The 21,353-nt window shown below is 36.4% G+C and overlaps 1 protein-coding gene across 3 annotated transcripts in view; it reads left to right on the top strand.

The window, feature by feature from the left end:
- Positions 1–16,885, top strand: part of PTCHD4 (patched domain containing 4) — a 237,961-nt gene extending 221,076 nt beyond the window's left edge. For all 3 annotated transcript variants that reach the window (XM_014345352.4, XM_034962222.3, XM_003833185.3), the window contains one exon: positions 11,056–16,885. In XM_014345352.4, the coding sequence (XP_014200838.2) occupies positions 11,056–12,689 (1,634 nt within the window). In that variant the 3' untranslated portion in view covers positions 12,690–16,885. The remainder of the gene's footprint in view (positions 1–11,055) is intronic.
- Positions 16,886–21,353: the final 4,468 nt, after the last annotated feature.

Raw genomic sequence — 21,353 nt, 5'->3', positions numbered from 1 at the left:
CAGGTGTGAGCCACAGCGAACGGCCCATATTCATTTTCGAAAACTTGAAAAGCATGGAAGGTACAGAGAAAAAAAATTGAAAACTTCCTGATAGTGGCTATTTAGCAGGGAAAGAGAGAGAGCAGGAAAGCAAGCCATCCTGTGTGTGCTGGCTCTGCAGTGGTGCTTCATCTTTTGGCAGCACCAAGGCCCTGCAGCAAGGAAAGCTGAAAAGAGAGCTCCGGGAATCCACCCCCTTACAAAGCCAACTCAGCTGGGGCAGTAAAGACATCAGTAACCAAGCTGCATTCAGAAGTTGGCATTCCAAGTCCAACAATTTGGAACGTTCTCCATGACAGTCGTCCTGCAGTTGGCAGCACTGTGCTTTTCCATTCAATGTAGCACTTACTGTGTTCCAAGCACATGTACTAACTTATCTAAAACGCCTAACAATCCCATGAGGTACATCTCACTGTCACCCTTTTTTACAGATGAGGAAACAGATACGTGGAGGCTTACAAAAACAGCCTGAGGTCACAGATCTCGGAAGTAGGAGATATGGGATTTAAACGCAAGCAGTCTGTTCTGGGGGAATTTGCTACTAACTACAATATCAAATCGTGTTAATTACCAAGTTTGGCCCACTTTGAGTATGAAAATCTTGACTGCAATTGTCAAGAAGTTTTAGGGCATCCCCATCTCCCATCTCTATTGCTATTTCTCTTCTCACTTTTTCTCTCCATATACATGTATATATAATATATATAAAAACATACAAATTTAGGTGTATTGACAAATATACATATATACACACACAGACACACATGCATACATAAACACACACACATATACTATATATGCATATATGTGTGTATACATATGTGATATGGGCGTATATCTGTATATATCCACAAACACACACACACACATATATATATATATATACACATACACTGGATCCTTTAAGTTTTTTATACTACATAGAACTACAAAATAAATTCTGGATATTAGCCCTTTGTCAGATGAGTAGGTTGCGAAAATTTTCTCCCATTTTATAGGCTGCCTGTTCACTCCGATGGTAGTTTATTTTGCTGTGCAGAAGCTCTTTAGTTTAATTAGATCCCATTTGTCAATTTTGTCTTTTGTTGCCATTGCTTTTGGTGTTTTAGACATGAAGTCCTTGCCCATGCCTATGTCCTGAATGGTAATGCCTAGGTTTTCTTCTAGGGTTTTTATGGTTTTAGGTCTAACATTTAAGTCTTTAATCCATCTTGAATTGATTTTAGTATAAGGTGTAAGGAAGGGATCCAGTTTCAGCTTTCTACATATGGCTAGCCAGTTTTCCCAGCACCATTTATTAAATAGGGAATCCTTTCCCCATTGCTTGTTTTTCTCAGGTTTGTCAAAGATCAGATAGTTGTAGATAATATCCAGAATCTACAATGAACACAAACAAATTTACAAGAAAAAAACAACCCCATCAAAAAGTGGGTGAAGGACATGAACAGACACTTCTCAAAAGAAGACATTTATGCAGCCAAAAAACACATGAAAAAGTGCTCATCATCACTGGCCATCAGAGAAATGCAAATTAAAACCACAATGAGATACCATCTCACACCAGTTAGAATGGCAATCATTAAGAAGTCAGGAAACAACAGGTGCTGGAGAGGATGTGGAGAAATAGGAACACTTTTACACTGTTGGTGGGACTGTAAACTAGTTCAACCATTGTGGAAGTCAGTGTGGCGATTCCTCAGGGATCTAGAACTGGAAATACCATTTGACCCAGCCATCCCATTACTGGGTATATACCCAAAGGACTATAAATCATGCTGCTATAAAGACACATGCACACGTATGTTTATTGCGGCATTATTCAAGATAGCAAAGACTTGGAACCAACCCAAATGTCCAACAATGATAGACTGGATTAAGAAAATGTGGCACATATACACCATGGAATACTATGCAGCCATAAAAAATGATGAGTTCATATCCTTTGTAGGGACATGGATGAAATTGGAAATCATCATTCTCAGTAAACTATCGCAAGAACAAAAAACCAAACACCGCATATTCTCACTCATAGGTGGGAATTGAACAATGAGATCACATGGACACAGGAAGGGGAATATCACACTCTGGGGACTGTTGTGGGGTGGGGGGAGGGGAGAGGGATAGCATTGGGAGATATACCTAATGCTAGATGACGAGTTAGTGGGTGCAGCGCACCAGCATGGCACATGTATACATATGTAACTAACCTGCACAATGTGCACATGTACCCTAAAACTTAAAGTATAATAATAATAAAACAAAAACAAAAACAAACAAACAAAAAAACTACAAAATAAATTGTCAAAATGACTGAATGCAAACTCTGGATGAGACTATATGTCTTTTGTCTATACACTAAGATATATATATAAAATATACAACTGCTCTGAAAATTATACAATGAGAATCTGCTACTAAGTTTTATTTTTTCTTATTAGAGACCTAATAAAATCCTGTAACCTCCTGAGTGCTAAGGACTGAATGTCTGTTCATGCTCATAATTATTTCCTCTTTTCTTTGCAATATTCTGCTCCTTTTCCCATCTACTCTTTTTTTTGGGACTGAGTCTCGCTCTGTCGCCCAGGCTGGAGTGCAGTGGCGCTATCTTGGCTCACTGCAAGCTCCGCCTCTTGGGTTCACCCCATTCTCCTGCCTCAGCCTCCCAAGTAGCTGGGACTATAGGCACCCACCACCACACCCGGCTAATTTTTTGTATTTTTAGTACAGACGGGGTTTCACCATGTTAGCCAGGATGGTCTCGATCTCCTGACCTTGTGATCCACCTGCCTCGGCCTCCCAAAGTACTGGGATTACAGGCTTGAGCCACCATGCCCGGCCCTACTCTCTGCTCTTTACTCTGACTCATTCTGTACTGGGATGGGAATATTTCAAGTGAAGTCACTTCTTGCTTAAGGACAAGATAAAGCGAGGCCCTCCCTCATTGAACAACATTATCAAAGGTTTCCAGGTAAAACCATCATACATGTCCCTGGCAGTAGCAGCTTAGAGAATTCCTGTTGAACACCCCCTACCCTTTGTGGGCTATATAAGAACCAAGAGGTAGAAGCTTTGGCCATTGTATAAATTGAGCAACCTTTGGGGCTTGATAATCATCTATTTACTTTAGATGATACTAAATTAGAAGCAGTCAGTATACAAATACACACTGATCATCACCTCAAGACTAGACATTATGGGGATTAGAAAATATCTAAAAAGTTCATCATCTCTCAGGCAAAAGGAGTGTCTTATGAACCTGTTTCTACCCTGTCAAAGAACAACATAGAACAAGTAATTTCATTTCATATTCCATTCTCTGTTAGACATCCGTAATCCTGAACCAGCCAAATTAATGAATAATATGCTAATTTCCCAATTAGGTATAATTGACATCTATTTCCACCTCTGTCAATGTGAACTGAACAGAGGAGGAAATGGGAGAAAAATTCAGAATCATTGGGTGACATTCAGCAAGTTTCCTTCTCAGTAAAATGAGGCAAATAATATCTATTTCACAAAACCCATTGCTGAATATAGGGCTGTTAATAATAATTATTGTAAGAACTAATGATAAATAGTAACATTTATTATTATTAAAGTTATAATTTATATTTAATTCCTCAATAAATTTTATAAGTTATATAAAATATATAATTCTATTAAAATGTATAAATTACATAAAATATAATAAATATAAATTAATATATTTATATCAATTATACCTATTATTGTTAAGCTAGTAAGTATCATTACAATAATAACTATTACAAGAAGAATGTGTTCAAATATCTTTAAAATTTCTACATGTAGATCATGGCCAATTCAGTTTTAAAAACACTTATTGAGCATTTACCATAAGCCAATAATTAATATACAAAAGTGAAAAAGGCAAGTGCCTAACCTGGCCAGTGAAGAGTTTCTGGACTGGCTAAAAGATGGGCCCACCAACGGGCAATCTCAGTCTAGCGTATAGTAAGTACTGTGATTTGGGTTGGAATACAGGGCAGAGACGTCTAAGCTGGTGGAATGCGGGTGAGTAGGGCAAGCGGAAAGTGTTAGAGATCACGCATGTTCGAGTGGTGAGATTATGGTTGAGAACATGCTAAGTAGGAATCCGCCAGCTAAAGAGAAGGAACAATGGATAAATGATCCCACATAATGCCAAAGAAGTGAACAATAACTTAAAATACTGATGCATTATCCAGACATTTTTGCATCTGCTTTGCTGGACTGAGTTTTCAGTTGATTGTGATTTTATTTTTTTCATTCATTATTCATTCATTTAGTTGGCATTGGGATGTCACGATCGGGGGTGATTTTCACAAACACAATTATTGAAAGTGTAGCTAACCAAATGAAGAAATAACTTCTAAGGGAAAGTAGTAAGCTTTCTTTGGAACAGGTCATAAAAAGGAGTACTTTTTTTTAACCTCTATTTCTTACGTCTCTGATATCGGTGTCAAGCTTTCATATCTTGATTAGCATGTTCAAGTGAAAAGGAAAACCCACCAGCATGTCTTCTGAAGGCAAATGAGAATTCTAATTCTGCTGATTAAAATAAACTAGAAACCCACAGATCATGCTTATTAAAGCAATATAGCAAAGAAAAACTCAGTAGAGAGCATTGAGTCAGTTACAATTAGTTCCAATTGAATTTCATCCTCGTTAAAAGTATTTTCTTTGGAATTGTAGGTTTTGGAGAGATTGAGTGTAGGATTAAAATGGCAACTGTAAAAATTATATTGGATTTATAGAACAACATTGCTCTGGGGAAAAAAAAAAAGATCTTGCCGTCGCCGTGGCTCGCGCCTATAATCCCAGCACTTTGGGAGGCCAAGGCGGGCAGATTACTTGAGGTCTGGAGTTTGAGACCAGCCTGGCCAATGTGGCAAAACCCATCTCTACTGAAAATACAAAAATCAGCCAGGTGTGGTGGCAGGTGCCTGTAATCTCAGTTACTCAGGAGGCTAAGGCTGGAGAATTACTTGAACCCGGGAGGCGGAGGTAGCAGGGAGCTGAGATCGCGCCACCGCACTATGGCCTGGGTGAAAGAGTGAGACTCCGTCTCAAAAAAAACAAAAAAGAAAAACTTCTCTTTAGGCCTAACTACGTCACCAGAGAGTTTTCCTACAGCAATGTTAGATGCAATTACAATATGGAAGCTTACATTAGAAGAGTAGGAGTTTGCAAAAATGTTCTTAAAGGAAGGCTGGAGCTGGTTCTCAGAGAAGAACCATCTTACTTTAGAAGTCATCTTTATTTGTTGGAGAATGATTACTAGAAGCTCAAACGGAATTATAACCAGTTCTGAGTGCTCCCCACCTCACTGAGGACTGATATCAGTTTTGTTTGGTAACAATAATTTTTTTTTAATTTAAAAACACTTAAATATTCACTCTGGCAGACCTGCACGACCATGACCATGAAGAACCTTCATGATCTTTATCTTTTTCATGTGGCTCAATTGCAAATAGCAGAACTTACCAAATCATTGTTAAATGGGGGCATGTTAGCAAGCTGCCATGTATGTTTTCCTTATTGTTACACCATGCTTCCAATTGCTTTCATTTGGAAAGAGAGCTCCCCATCAGCATCCCATCAGACTTGTGGAGTACTCAATACACACACACACACACACACACACACCCTTATTATTTCTATTCATCTCCCTCCTTGAATTTTTCTCCCAGTTTTTCCTCTGTCCAACTCTTTTTTACCCTTAAGAACTCTCTCTCTTTTATTTCAAAAAACTGTGCTAAAGGAAATATTAGTCATCTAATAATGTCCTGAGTGAGTTACTTATTATATTAATCTAATGCAGTGTGCAAATATATACTAATGTAATTCAGGGAAATCATGACCAAAGTGTGGCAGTCAGATTTTGGAACACTAAATCAAAAATGTACTGTGGACAATAGTATACCAGCTCGCTATAGCAGTGAGCTAATCTCTACTGAGGGAAAAAAAATAACAATTATAAACTTTAAATACACAACTACCTCTTCATAGTTTACAGGGGTTTTTGTCTCTATTCATGTTATCCCATCAGCCTAAACTGTCATTAACATCATCCTCTGCCTAAACCTTTTGAAGCTTTCCCTGATCCCTCAGGAAGCATCAGCCGCATTTTCATGGTACACAGCATACAGCCCTACTTAGAACAAAATTCCTCTTTATATATTAGGTAACTGCATATAAAACGAGTCCAGAACTTGAATGGAGTTGTTCTTAAAACAAGCAGTAGCCTCAGGTAAGAATTAAAGATTTTGGTGGGAAAATGGGACAGACTCAAAGAACAGTTAGGACTGGGTACTGGGAAATAATATAATGTAGTTCCAATCATCATTCAGTGGGGCATGTCACATTTGTATGTGATCCATGCATCACCTGAATTGGTGGGCCACCAGTGTCTTTGGGGTGGACACTGGTGCATCAGTTTGAGGTGGATTACTTGAATTGGATTAAGAATCTCTGAGTAAGGGTGGAACTGCGGGGAATAAAATACTATTAGAAAAAGCTAAAGAGAAAATTGGGGCTTCTTTCAAGAGAGCAGATGCTCGAAAAATGATTCCAGCCTCAGAATGGAAACCAAAGTGAAAAGTAAGAAACAAAGACAGAAAACACTGCAGAAATTGGAAAACAGACTCTCCATGGTTGATTGGCATCTGGACAGAGTGGCAAGAGTAATCCTAAATTCTAATTTTTGTTTGGTAGCAATCCAGTTCTTTGAATTAGTTATATAGGTAGTTACCTATCTGAACAGATGGCTAGATACATAAATGAATATATACATACATACATACATACATACACACACACACACACACACACATACATACATAAGCTTGGAAGATAAATAAACAAATGACTGGAATAAATACTTGAAGTTGTTAATAGCAGTTTTCTGTGTTGCGGGATTCTGGAATAATTTGTTTCACCACTATTTTTCATGTTTCCCAAATTTTCCATGGAAATGTATCCTGATTTTATAATCAGAAACAGATAATTAAGTATGCGTGTGTATGAGTGAGTATATTATTTCTTTTTCTTTTGACTAAAGCAATAATTTTCAATTGAAGCCAAATTTGCCCCACAGGCAACATTTGACAATGTCTGAAGAAATATTTGGTTGTTACAACTGTGGGGTGTGCAACTGGTATCTAGTGGGTAGTGGAATGGTGCTAAACATCCTCCAAAGTTCGTGACTGTCCCCGACACTAAAGAATTATCCAGACCAAAGTGTCAATAGTGCCCAGTTGGGAAACCCTGTATTAAACAAATAAAACTTTTATTAAACTTTTATCTTTCCATACAATTAATTCCATTGATACTATACACAGTTATTTCATATTAATTAATTAAAGTTATTTTTAATCTAAAATCCTAGTAATATCTAGCATTTTAATAAATATAGACATTCTAAATGCATTAGCAGGAGCTTAAAATAAATAATTAAGCTGTTTTCACAGTAGTATATTTTCTCATTATATGACAATAGAAGTAACATCTACAAAAAGAAAAATCACTCTGACATATTCTCTTCTTTGCTCATGCTCTTGCTTCTTTATTTTTAGAGAAGTATTGATGGCTTTGTTACAAGTGCCAATATAATTTTTTAGGTATATATCCCTATTTTTAAAGCAGTTGCATTAGAAGCTATAATCTTGGTCTCAGAATTACTTAAGTGAAAATGACTTTCTGGACAGTTGTTGAAAAAGATTGTGTTCCTTGTTTACCTTTATATCTTATATATCGGCTAGCAAAAGTTCTTATATAACAAACTCTAAATAAATATATATTGGATTGAATGAAAGTAAATAGTGTATAGTTCTTCTGGATACAATCGATATTTATATAGGTACAAACATGTATAATAAATTTTAGAATAAGTAATAAAAAGATCCATTTTTGGACCCATCTAGAATCAAGAATTATAGTTTATTTAATTCAAAAAGAAGTTAATGGGCATCTTTTGGGCATCTATCACTTTACCAGATGTCCTGCAGAGTATAAAAGTAAGATAAAATGCATTCCCTAGCCGTGAAGAATTTGCAATCCAACCAAGAGATAGAACATATCTTGAGAAAACCATTTAATTCCAGAGCAAAACAGCACATGGTTGTGGGACAAAATGAGTGACTAGTTAGGGCAATAAAAAATTAAGAGATATATATATATATAGATAGATATAGATATAGATATAGATATGACTGGAATCATTAGAAATGGATTCATAGCAAATAGGAGACTTGAACTGACCCTTAACAGACCAATGAATAGAATTTTATTATGACCAGAATTGAGGAAAGTATTTTAAGGGACAGAAAATAACATAAACAAAGCTAAGAAGATAAGACTAATGAGGAACATGCCCACAGGGCAGTGAAAGACAGTTACCTTGACTGGAGCAGGCAATACATTTGAACTGCTAGAAAATGGGCAGATTATTGTGACAGTCAAATGAATGAATATCAGTAGGAAAATCCTATAAAATATCTAAACATATGAGTGGGATAAAACACGCCATCTCCAAACAAAGTTTGGAAATTGTATTTTCAGTCTCGACCACATTTAAAGTGATTACCTAATCTAATATGGTTTAGTATCATCTTCCTACACCTACAGGCCTTTGTACTACATAAAGCAAAAATCTGGCCTACATAGTGTACCTAATGTTCCATAAAAATGACCACTATCAAAGGCAAGCCAAATTTAGCTGTAGCTCTATGTAGCCTTTCCCCACCTTGTGACTACAAAGATAGCAGGAGTCCTCATTTCTGAAGAGAGGTGCTCTCATTAAAGAATTATTTTAATTACCTTAACCCTTATTCTAACATTGTATTTTAGTCAAGGGAATAATAGAGCAAGTACTGTATTCTGTCTCTTCAAGGAGTTTTGCCGAAGATAGGAATGAACAATTAACATTGTTAAGAATCGTTAGACTAAATGTAATACACATATGTTGAGCTCCTGATAAAATGCAAGAAGGAACAGTTCATGACCTCCAAATGAAAAAAACGTGCCTTTTCCTAAATGCAGTTTACACGAACCTTTCTACTTGTTATGATAAACTTATCTTTCCTGATTGGAGACCTATAAGAGACAGCTTTGAAGAATAAATAGGCTTTACATTAGAGGTAAAAAGAATTCCAATGCCTAGCTTCCTTTAGTAACTATTAATAATTGATAAAAACTACCAAAAGTTTGGCCAATGTATCTTTAAAAATCAAATATTTGCATTATATACATTTAAGTCTGTAAATACTATAGTCAAATTAACTATGAAGCAAGAATTCTTAGATCATCTTAAAAGAGGTTTTGGTAAATGTTAACTGACCTAGGAAACATTGTTGGTTAGGAATGGATTCAGCTGCAAGTAACAGCCTTACCTACAATGGCTTAGCCAAGATTTGGTTTTCTTAGAAGAGAATTCCAAAAGGAGGCAGACAAGAACTCATCCCAGTGGCTTCATTATACTATTTCAAACAAAATGCCCTCTGGTTTTCTAACAGGCATCCTTAGATGACCTTCAGTTACATTGCATTGTCCATAACTATGTCACGTGAACCACCTCTAGTTGAAAACTAGGCTGGGAAATAATATTTTTAAGTATGTACATTGTAGTCTCAAATAAAAGAAAGGGAAGAATTATACAAGTCAGTTAGCAAAAGCTATCGGCAATGCAAATTCAGAGCGATTGCAGTAAGACCCCAGCTATCACATCTTTGTTAAAGCACTACTAAGTAAATTAAGTTTGTAACACCTAACTCCAATATCTAAGTGCCACATTTAAGTCCATTTTCCAGGTTTTCATAAACTAGTTGATTTTGTGCCTTTCAGCTATGTCTTTGTCTAATGGATTCCTTGGAGAACAGCCCAAGCACAGCTTGTATCCATTCACAGAAAAGATTCCTATGTAGCATTGCTATGCCTACAAGGGCAAGAGTGATCTATGAAGATTTCCACTCACTCAGAAAGCTACCAATTGATATATTATGGATGGTCATTGACAGGTCCAATTCAGGGAAGTGAAAAAAGGGGAAATTGCAGATATAGTATAATACCTTTGTTTACTTAGCTGCTTTCTCCTTTTGCTAGTAAGAAAGTGGTAGTATCTTAAGAGCTGTGAAATTCCTCAAAATTACAGCTCAGTAGCTACCAGAGTCTGGCATACACTGTGTGTTCAAGTAATATGTGTTGACTAAGCCTTTTGCCTACTTACTCTTATCAAAAGGGACACAAACATTGGTTTAAAACAAGTATTCTTCATTCACTTTAACGAAGCAGTCAAAAGCATTTAGTCAGCATCCATCTCACATGAATCAGAGCTCTATGAGGAGCCCAAAGGAAGTGCTTGCTAAGATTTTTCACCCCGAAGGTCTTGCCCTGTCTTTTATGTGACATGGCAGATTTTTTTTTTTAAACTCACATCCGGAGCTAATTAATCAACTCTTTGGAAATTGGTTTCTAAGCCATTTGGCCACCAAGGAGATTATCAACATTATAAAATCAGTTTAGAGCCATTTTTAAGTGTTTAACATACTTTTATAATTTCCTAAATCAGCATATAAATCAGCTTGAGACAAAAGTTAGGAACTGTCAGTCAATGAATCAGTTAACCAAGCACTTGACATGATGTTAAGGGTCATTTGAAGGTGCACAAATAACGGCCCCTGCCGTTGACAATTTACTGTCTATTTAGGAAGACAATATGTGTTCAGGGGAAAAAAATCATGTAATAATGTAACATTATATTTACAACTTTGCACATTGATAGAACAGACAATACATGTTTCATTTTTCCCAGAATATCAATAAATTTGGGCTTTGCTAAAGTGAAACAGGGACCAAATGTATCCTGTCCATAACTCAACTTTTGAGGCCCTGATAGGAGGATCACAGCCCTTTGAAGATTAGAGTATAAAGTGCCATTTAGCATAGATAAACTATAAGGAATTCACTTGAGCCATAGGAGGAAATAAAAATAATTATTATTTTCTTTTTTTAAAACATTAGGTCATGGAACTAAAGGAGTGTTTGAGCTTCTGTCCGGATGGCGGAGAACCAAAGAGAACTTGCCCTTCAAAGACAGGATAGCAGATGCCTATTCTGATGTGATGGTCACCTATACCATGACCAGCTCCCTGTACTTCATCACTTTTGGCATGGGTGCCAGCCCATTCACAAACATAGAGGCTGTGAAGGTCTTCTGTCAAAACATGTGTGTCTCCATTCTGTTGAACTACTTCTACATTTTCTCCTTCTTTGGCTCCTGTCTGGTCTTTGCTGGCCAACTAGAGCAAAACCGCTACCACAGCATCTTTTGCTGTAAGATCCCTTCTGCAGAATACCTGGATCGCAAACCTGTGTGGTTCCAGACAGTGATGAGTGATGGGCATCAACAGACGTCCCATCATGAGACGAACCCCTACCAGCACCACTTCATTCAGCATTTCCTCCGTGAACATTATAATGAATGGATTACCAATATATATGTGAAGCCATTTGTCGTCATCCTCTATCTCATTTATGCCTCCTTCTCCTTCATGGGGTGCTTACAGATCAGTGACGGAGCCAACATCATCAATCTACTAGCCAGTGATTCGCCAAGTGTTTCCTATGCCATGGTTCAGCAGAAATATTTCAGCAACTATAGCCCTGTGATAGGATTCTATGTCTATGAGCCCCTAGAGTACTGGAACAGCAGCGTCCAGGATGACCTAAGAAGACTCTGTAGTGGATTCACTGCAGTGTCCTGGGTGGAGCAGTACTACCAGTTCCTGAAAGTCAGCAACATCAGTGCCAATAACAAAAGTGACTTCATCAGTGTCCTGCAAAGCTCATTTTTAAAAAAGCCAGAATTCCAGCATTTTCGAAATGATATCATCTTCTCCAAGGCAGGGGATGAAAGCAATATCATTGCTTCTCGCTTGTATCTGGTGGCCAGGACTAGCAGAGACAAGCAGAAAGAAGTCATAGAAGTGTTGGAAAAGCTGAGGCCCCTATCCCTCTCAAAGAGCATCCGATTCATCGTGTTCAACCCCTCCTTTGTCTTCATGGACCATTACAGCTTGTCTGTCACAGTGCCTGTTCTGATCGCAGGCTTTGGTGTTCTCCTGGTGTTAATCCTGACTTTTTTCCTAGTGATCCACCCTCTGGGAAACTTCTGGCTAATTCTTAGCGTCACCTCAATTGAGCTGGGCGTTCTGGGCTTAATGACATTATGGAACGTCGACATGGATTGCATTTCTATCTTGTGCCTTATCTACACCTTGAATTTCGCCATTGACCACTGTGCACCACTGCTTTTCACATTTGTATTAGCAACTGAGCACACCCGAACACAATGTATAAAAAGCTCCTTGCAAGAGCATGGGACAGCCATTTTGCAAAATGTTACTTCTTTTCTTATTGGGTTAGTCCCCCTTCTATTTGTGCCTTCGAACTTGACCTTCACACTGTTCAAATGCTTGCTGCTCACTGGGGGTTGCACACTTCTGCACTGTTTTGTTATTTTACCTGTGTTCCTAACATTTTTCCCCCCTTCCAAAAAGCACCACAAGAAAAAGAAACGTGCCAAGCGAAAGGAAAGAGAGGAAATTGAATGCATAGAAATTCAAGAGAACCCGGATCACGTCACCACAGTATGAGGGGTATAGACCAGTGGATTATTTTTCTTTTCCAGTATTGCACAATGATGCAGGGCAAGTAAAGCTCAGACCTCAGCTGCTTGGGCTGGCCAGGGGTAACAAGGCAAGTCAGATCAAGAGTGCATTATTCATGACACTTCAAGGTGCCTGCTTCTTGAGGGGAAGAGGGAATTAAAAAAGAGGAAAAAGTTATTTGCAACCTTGTTCTCCTCTAAAAACAAGTTTCTGGATGTAATCTGAGAGCTCTTCCAAGGAATGGATGAATCAATGGAGTGTTAAGATAGAACGCCAAAAGAACCACCTGCTTTTAAAAATAAAATGCTTAGGAGTGATGGAGGAGCAAGGAAAGGTGTCCTTCAAATAGGGGGAAAGACATAGGAAATGTGCCATGGCACTTTTCATGCTTGTTTTTGGAACAGGTTGGTCAAGGGAAACCTATGCACTTGGGAAGTACATATTTAATACTGTCTAAACCAAAGGACTTCCCAATCCATTTTATGTGTACATATATATGTATATATCCCATATATACATATACTTAGTTTTGTCTTTAGAGTACATTGACGTTTATGTGGAGGGAGGTGTCTATTTGAAGATAGGCTGGCCTTTCCCTAGAAAGTCAAATCAACCTTAGCCAAATTTATAGATTCATTAATAGCCGTTCTAAATCAACCCAAGTGTCTCAGCAGTCAGTGTCATTCAACTGTGGGATGAGCAAAATAAACAGAGATGTGAGTTCATTAGATTATGCATATCATGTCAGCAGTCATCTAGACTTTTGCTTTGGATGACTTCACAAAAAAACACAAAAGGCATTTGAATTAATTACCACATGGACAAGGTTTACTGTTTCATATTAGAAATAAACAGTTGATATGGATTTTCATTGGCTTTTACTGTATTTGGAAGGCTAATATGGCTGCTTTCAGTGAGCTCACCCAATTGCAAATGAGCGCTTTACACAGATTATCCATACATGAGTCTAAGGGTGCACAAGTATGTGTATGTGAGTTGGGGTACTCCATAGTTACACCGTTCTTATTTTAGATAGGGAAAATAACTGTCATGGAATATAATTAACATAGGAGAAAGGAGACATAACTAGGAAACTTGTAGAGTGAAATAGAATAAAATGGACCATACCCACTCATCACATGCCATCTACTAGTTCTTAGCATAAGGAAACTATTCTAATCCTATGAACTCTAGTGTATTCCTTGCATTACTATTTGGAACATAACCCAGGCCATGATCACTATAGTAGTGTTCACTACACCTACTGCAGTACCATTTGTAGCTTCTCGCAATAGTGTTGCTCTTGTTACCTGGAAAGTGCTCCTCGGTTGGCCCACCTCCTAGGGTGATCGCAGCTCTCCACAGGTGGGATATTAACTATAACTGCTGCTGAATTCTTTCTCAAACAAAAGTACTGAGGTAAATGTTTTCATTAAGTTAAAGTTTAAAACTACTCCCAAGCACCTGTTGGGTGCTTACTTGGACTATTGCTGTGCCTCCTGTCACAGGAAATTACTAGAAAATGCCTTTTCCCATGCCAAGCAGTAACATAATTTATTTCCAGGTAGGACAGAATAAATGTCCAATGATTATAAAATCTGCTGGTAAGCTCTTTTACCTAGAAGAAAGCTACTATTTCCCATCAACTTTGGTTCTATGTTTTAATCAAATTAATAATAATATCTAAAATAACAAAACTCCTTGACTCAATTATGTTCAGAAAAACGATACAAACAATTCCATTCTCGTTATAGTCTCTGGAAATGAAGTTGATAGGCTAATGAAGTAACAAAACAAGTATACTTAGACATATAACTTTCCAGAATATAAAGGGGAAAGGGAACAGACCCTAAAATGAAAACATTTAAGTAGTATTTCATTTATTAAATGGAGTTTGTTTTGTTTTACCTTGAGGTAATTGGGTTTCAACAGGAAATGATCTATGTCTTCCCCATTGTGTCAGTTTCAGTGCAATATCTATAGATTTGAGTGTGGAAAATTATTGCCCATAATCATAGGGTTATTGTTTTTACATTATTTGTAAAGTCATGTCACAAATACTCCTAGCCTTTTGCCTCATGAACTGCTGTACTAGAATGAACTGGTATTTGGTATGAGTAGCCTCCAGACCATGATCTCATATCTGAAGTAGAAGTTTCAGAGGAGGTTTTTGGTTTGGGTTTTGATTTTTTGTTTGGGTGGGGGTTTTGTAGTGGGGGTGCAGGGAGGAGGAGAATTCCTCTTACAGATTACCCATCATTTGTAAAGATTTTTAGTTTTTTCGCATCCCCTTCAAAATATGGGAGATAATCACTGAGAAAGTTAATTAACTATCACTCCTTTTCTTCCCATTGTGTGCCATGCTCCACTCATTCACCTATTTTTTAAAAGATTGGCTATTGGGGTTGGTTTTTTCTTGGTTCCTATAGACCATTCTGCATGCAAAGAATAATGGCAGGCTGATTTACAGGGAAAGAATCAAGCATGCCAGTTGTCAAAAGCACATAGAGGAAATGGCATACACTGCCAAATGACCAGGGCAGGTCTAATATTATGTCTCCATCCAGATAGTCTCTGTTTGGATAGGGAAAAACAGTTCTTCTTTTTTAGTTTACGTCTTCAAGAATCAAAGTGTCTAAGATAAATATGAATTTCTCATTGTTCGAGTGACTAGAGGGCATTTTGGAAGGAACATTATCTTTTCCAGGACACTGTAGTACTCTTTAGAGAACTGTAGCAATAATTTACTGAAATGGAATTATTTGTTCTGGAAGAGTTAATATACCACCTAAAGTGTCTTAACGCAGTCCTAGGAAGTAATTTAATCCTAAGAAGAATCTAACAGAGCATCATCTGACCTCCCAACCTCACTGTGAAACAGATGTTTCCAAGAATTCCATTTCCTGAATACTAAGATACATCCTAAGATATGAGATCATGATTTGCAGGTCACCCCCAATCCCAACCTTTTTTGGTAGCTTGTATGCACCTCTCCCTAGTTTTTCAAGTTTGCACTCATTGTTTTGTTCATTTATGAAGTACTAATGCCATTCAAATTAGGAACTTATCTATTGTCAGCAGATGATCAATCAACTCCTAGAAGAGAAGAAATTTGTGGGAAATATGTCAGCTTTGTGTAATATTTTATTTAATTGAAACATGTATGCCCTTAAAGTAAGAGGTTATAAAGTTTGAAAAAACTACTCTTTTTCTGTATGTAAACTGGAATGTGGATTTATTTCCTTCCATTAGAATTTAAATTTGAATTGGAAAGTGCCATGTGAGCTCCACTCTCTTTGATGTTAATAAACTTCAAAGAGGTACTCACCTAAATTACAGAGAGATCAGCTAAAAGATTTTTTACCGCTTATGGTTAAAGGTAATCATACCTTAGAGATTTGATTCTTTAGACCAGCCTTAATTCTTTTTAATGAAAGTCATGTTTAGATGTCTTCCCAGGAATTCTTGCAGTGACTATGAACCTCTTTGAAGGTTGTGCATGAGTATTCTATGAAAGAACTATTCTCCTCTGTTGTTGTATCATGTAAGTGGCCCTTTCCTATTTGATTCCCATTTATTTCCACAGAATTTAGGTTTTTACCTCGTGAGGTGAGAAGAATAATGATGACAAATGTTTTATGATGCTATTATAGTTATTCTTGAATGTTGAATTCAAGAGAGTAAAAGCTTTGTCCATTTTGTAATTATCTATCACATTTCCCCGTAATAAGCTAATCCTTCTAGGCTTGTGGTTAGAGCTAAGGATTAACTATTGCCATTCAGAATTACATGTATTTTTATAAGTTGACTGTAAATATCATAATTACAGTCACATATTTTTTATGACCAAATAGTTATGAATGCACGGCACTATGCATGCTTTGTTATTAATAGTACATAGGTTATTAAAGACACTATTTTCAGGGTTATTGCAACTTTTATTAAAATTTCTTACATCACCTATTCATAAATGCCTCATGGCTTTTGGTCTTAAGGGCCTAAAGTCCACAGAAAGTTCCATCCCCAGGTAAGCAATTTAAGAATTGCCTTCCCTGGGTATCAGTAACAGCCACCTCTTCTAGAATGGACTTTGGAAAATCTCAGAAGTGAAATCTGGCTTCCAGGCAAAGGGCCTAGTATATTCTGTATTGGTTAGTAAATAAACATAATTTTATGTCTTGTGTTTGCTAATCTTATGGTGAAGCAGAAAATACAATGCCATGAGACTGACATTTAGATATTGTCTCTTAGAGATTGGAGAAGTCAACGATTTGCTCGGCATCCTACCACAGGGATCTTTCTGTTCAGTCTGGTTTGTTGGTGTCTGCGAATGATGTTGGCAATCTTTGCAAAAGTGAATCTGAAAACTGTTACTTATTCCAAAAGAGCCTCAGAAGCACTTTTCTTCCCTTTAAAAACAAAAAACAAACAAAAAAGGTTTTAGCTCTTTCTCAATTACCAAAATTTTGTGACAATTTTATGACATTGACCCAAAACATATTTATGGCTGAATTGGTATGCCCTTGCTATTTCCCCATCTTCAATCTCAATATGAAATTGAACATCATCACTGTGGTGCGGACCTTTATGCTAATATTTTAAATCAGTGAGCTGCAGATATATTGGATAGGGAAAAATCAAGTTTTTTACTACTTTATCTACAAAGTAACTACAATGATATTGACCCAAATGAAAGCAGCAAAATCATAAGTGAAAGCAACAAAGCCACATTGCATGAGATCCAGCAGGGGAGGGACTGTGTATGGGTATAGCAGCAGTAAATTACCTTGATTTCTCAACTAAAGGACCAAGATTAATCCACCATCACGTTTTACTTAGGAGCACAAGAGGTGGTGTTCTGTGTTTGAAGTGTTGTGGAGTTAGATCAGGCAACATTTGAAATGACACTGGAAGGATATTGAGAGATGAGCCCACATCTCAGAAATCAAGATGTCTGTAAGTAGGTGTGATAGAACAAGTGGAATAATACCACATATTCTGTGATTTAGAATACAGCCGAGAGAATCACGTGGTGTTGCAAAACTATAGATTCTCAACTGCTAACAAACTTGATCATAGGAAAATACATTGCACTTGAAGACTGGGTTCTCATTTGTCAGATTCATAACCTAATCTTTGCAGTGGGAGGTGCTCCTGAATTTCCAAGCACAAAGGAAGAGCCGTAGACCGTTTTGTTAGTGAAAGTGAAAAGCTAGGGAGACTCTTTGTAAAGAAGCTTAAAGTAAGCACCGAGATAAGCATCATTCATTCCCAGAGTGGCTCTCATTGACTATATTTTGTGAGTCTTTGAGTCATAATGAACACTTTTTCTCATCAGTTTTTTTCATACTTAATGAGGACCTCTCTATTGCTGATAGAGAAGCCACTTGCTTTTCTTATAAAACGGAAAACAACTCAAAAGAGCAATATATAGGGTTAAGAATATATTTATAGTATAGCTTCCTAGTCTACAAATCACATTTTATGTCTTCTGCATCTCTAAAGATGTAAAAATTAAATGGGAGTGTACCTTAAACTGAAAACCTCTATAAGGTAGAATTTTTAATATAATAAAGTATTTATAAAGGAAACTATCACTGATTTTGCACTATGTTAAATTATAGAAAGCCAGCTTCTACTATTTTTCCCCAGTTGAAAATTTCCCTTAAGAAAGGTCTCACAGGTCATGGTAATTATAAAATCTTAAAAATCAGAAAGAAACTTTAGGAACAGAGTAGGAATCACCACTGATGGTGTGTGATTCCTGCTGTGTATGATTTGATTGCACTTATCTGAGCTGAGGTTTTTAGAAGCCGTTTGTAACTGAGCTCTGGTTTCCCAACAGCTAATGGCATGGTCTAATAGAGGAACATTACGGTTTTCTTTCCCCCTGTTGCCACAGTTTGTAGAGTAAGCACATTGCCCACAGGGCTCTGTCAAACCAGAGGGGGAAAAAATTCTAATGCTTTGGAAGATTGCATTGAAGAATTTCCTAGGAATAACTAGGAAACACTCTCATGGACGAAAGATTACTGGTGTTTAATAAAAATGTATAACTTTTCAGTGCTGTATAAATTTAACTTATATTCTCAGTAGAGGCAGTCTACAATATGTTATGGGGAGCATTTAAATTATCTAATGTAATATGGTTACTAGAATCTCTCCCTGGACACTGAAATACCTTCTATCATTTTATCTGATGAATTCACTGGTTGTTGGTAGCAACATTGATAGAGCTGGGGAAAAAAAAAAAGAACAGGCCGTCATATTCTTGCATCTCCTGGTACAGTCTGTAGCATCTATTTTCAAGTAGAATAAGGAAATTCTGGCATCTTTTCTTCACAAACATAAATGTGCTACAAACTGATAAATTAGACCTTAAACTAGTCAATGAAAATATCCCAAAGTTTTAGTAGTTTAAGAACAACTTTATTATACTTTCTGTTAATTATGCATATTTTTCAGCAATAGACTTTTTTGCTCTTAACTAGGAAATCTGTCACAGATTGAAAAGGGCAGAGATCTCTCCAAGCTACCTCATAAGGGTATTTAAAAACAAAATGGCATGCAATCTTTGATTAAATGGCAATATATTAAAGCCACAAAGCAATATTATTTATCACCTTTCCTTGATGCTCATTCACTTTATCAAATTAGACAAGGCAAAATGTAAAATGAGCACTCCTATATGTAGTCCCACTTATACATTCTGGTTAACATAATATTCATTAATATGAAATCTCTCAAGGCAGTTGTTAGTTATCTCCCTACAGATATCCCAGAGCACAAAAATTGACTCAGAAAGACAGTAATCTGACTTTGATTAGAGGCAGCAGTCTACCTAGTAAGATGCACAAATAATCTGTGAATAACTTCAGAAAAATTCCAAGTGCATTTCACTTATCACTTTTCTTGGAGGAAAAAAAACTGTTCGGGTGTTTGTTTGTTTATTCTAGGCAAATAGAAAGAGACAAAGTTACCATTATTTGACATTTTACTTAAGTTTTCTTTTCCTCTGGAAGGCATTGCTATTATTTTCTGCTAAATCAGGGTTTTTAAAACACAAGTCACTTACGGAAACATTAGCATCAGTGAAAAGAAAACTCCTAGGGAGAAACAGTCTTCACCCATGCATAGACAAATTGTAGAAATGAGAGTAAAAGTTGAGCATTTTTATTTTCTTTCCTAAAACAAAACCCCCTTGTTCTTAATCCTAGCTAGACAAAATACCAGTTTCTACAGCAAAGAAGGATGACTAAATGTATGAAATTATGAAACTTTGATGTATTAACACTGCAAATCTCATGGCAAACCATCAATTCCAGATGTCTTTACCCATAAGAATATTCCTTCTAAAATACTCTATTACATATAGGTTCATCCCATTCACGAAAACAGCCTCATTTATCACTCCCAAAATAGTACAAACAAAGCCATTTTAGGTTTCTGCTCTGTAGTTCTGTACCTTGGGCTCTACAACTAAAGCTACCTTACTGAGGAAAGCTTAAAAACGAATTGTGAACAAAAATGTCAAATCAAAAAAACATTACCCAAGTTGTATTTCCATCCAAAAATATCTCCTGTGAAATAGAAGACTGCTGTGTAGCGATTTTAGATCTCACAAAGAAGAAAATATTCTAAAAGTATCTATTTCTGATCTTACTAAGAACCCAAACCAAAAGTCCTTCCAAAGTTTCCAATTCACCTGAATTTGGTCCATTATCAAAATTTACCTCTATGTTGATCAGTGAAAAAACAATTTGCAAAACAGGTTTTTCTTAACTATAATAGAAACAAATAAAGAACAAATTATTTCCCATAGATTTGCATGTGTAAACACACATTTAATAATTAAATGAATCTCATACCTCAGTCAAGGGAAATTATGTTCCAAATATTTCCTTGTTCGGTTCATCATTATTTTCATATTTTGGACACACTGAAATACAATAATTTTAGTTAAATTGCTCATAATTTCTCTGCATGACAAATCTATTATCTAAAGCTTAAAGGTAAAAATCTTAAGAAAAATAACAATTAAATCTTAGCTACTTGGAAAAAAAAAGTCATCAAAATCATATTTACTACAGTGCCACTAGGCAAAGTTAAACAGAGCATTTCTGGCTATCTTAACTTTTTATTTTAACAACAAAAGAAATCTAGTTCCATTAGTCATAATAATAGAAATAATTTATATATTAAAATAGTGATAAATTATACAGGTGTATATTCTATAGTTCTTAGGGTCAAATATGAGGTCTTTTAAAATCACAATCACAAATGCTGTAAAAGCTAGGTTATTCTTAAATTCGCCAGACTTTTCTTCATTCTTTATTGTTAGTATTAAATGCCCCACAGAACATTGTAATATGCAACTTATTCCTCTAACCTCAGTGAGAACTTCGAGCGTGCTACCTTTTCGGGAAAGATTTTTCTAGGCTAAGAATTAAACTTCCTAAACAAAACATCTTATAACATCACAATGTAAAATAACATAATCTATGTTTTTTTAGTCTTTTATTGAATCACAAGTTCTAAAACTTATAATGTAATTTTTTATCCTTTAAACATTCAAGAATACATACATTAAAATAATACTGTGATAATATATATCAATTATCTCTCCGTGGTTAAGATAAAGCATTCTGA

Source organism: Pan paniscus, chromosome 5 (assembly GCF_029289425.2).
Source record: "Pan paniscus chromosome 5, NHGRI_mPanPan1-v2.0_pri, whole genome shotgun sequence".
Lineage (NCBI taxonomy): Eukaryota > Metazoa > Chordata > Mammalia > Primates > Hominidae > Pan > Pan paniscus.
Note: the sequence above shows the minus strand (reverse complement) of the source record. Positions and strands in the feature narration are given on the sequence as shown.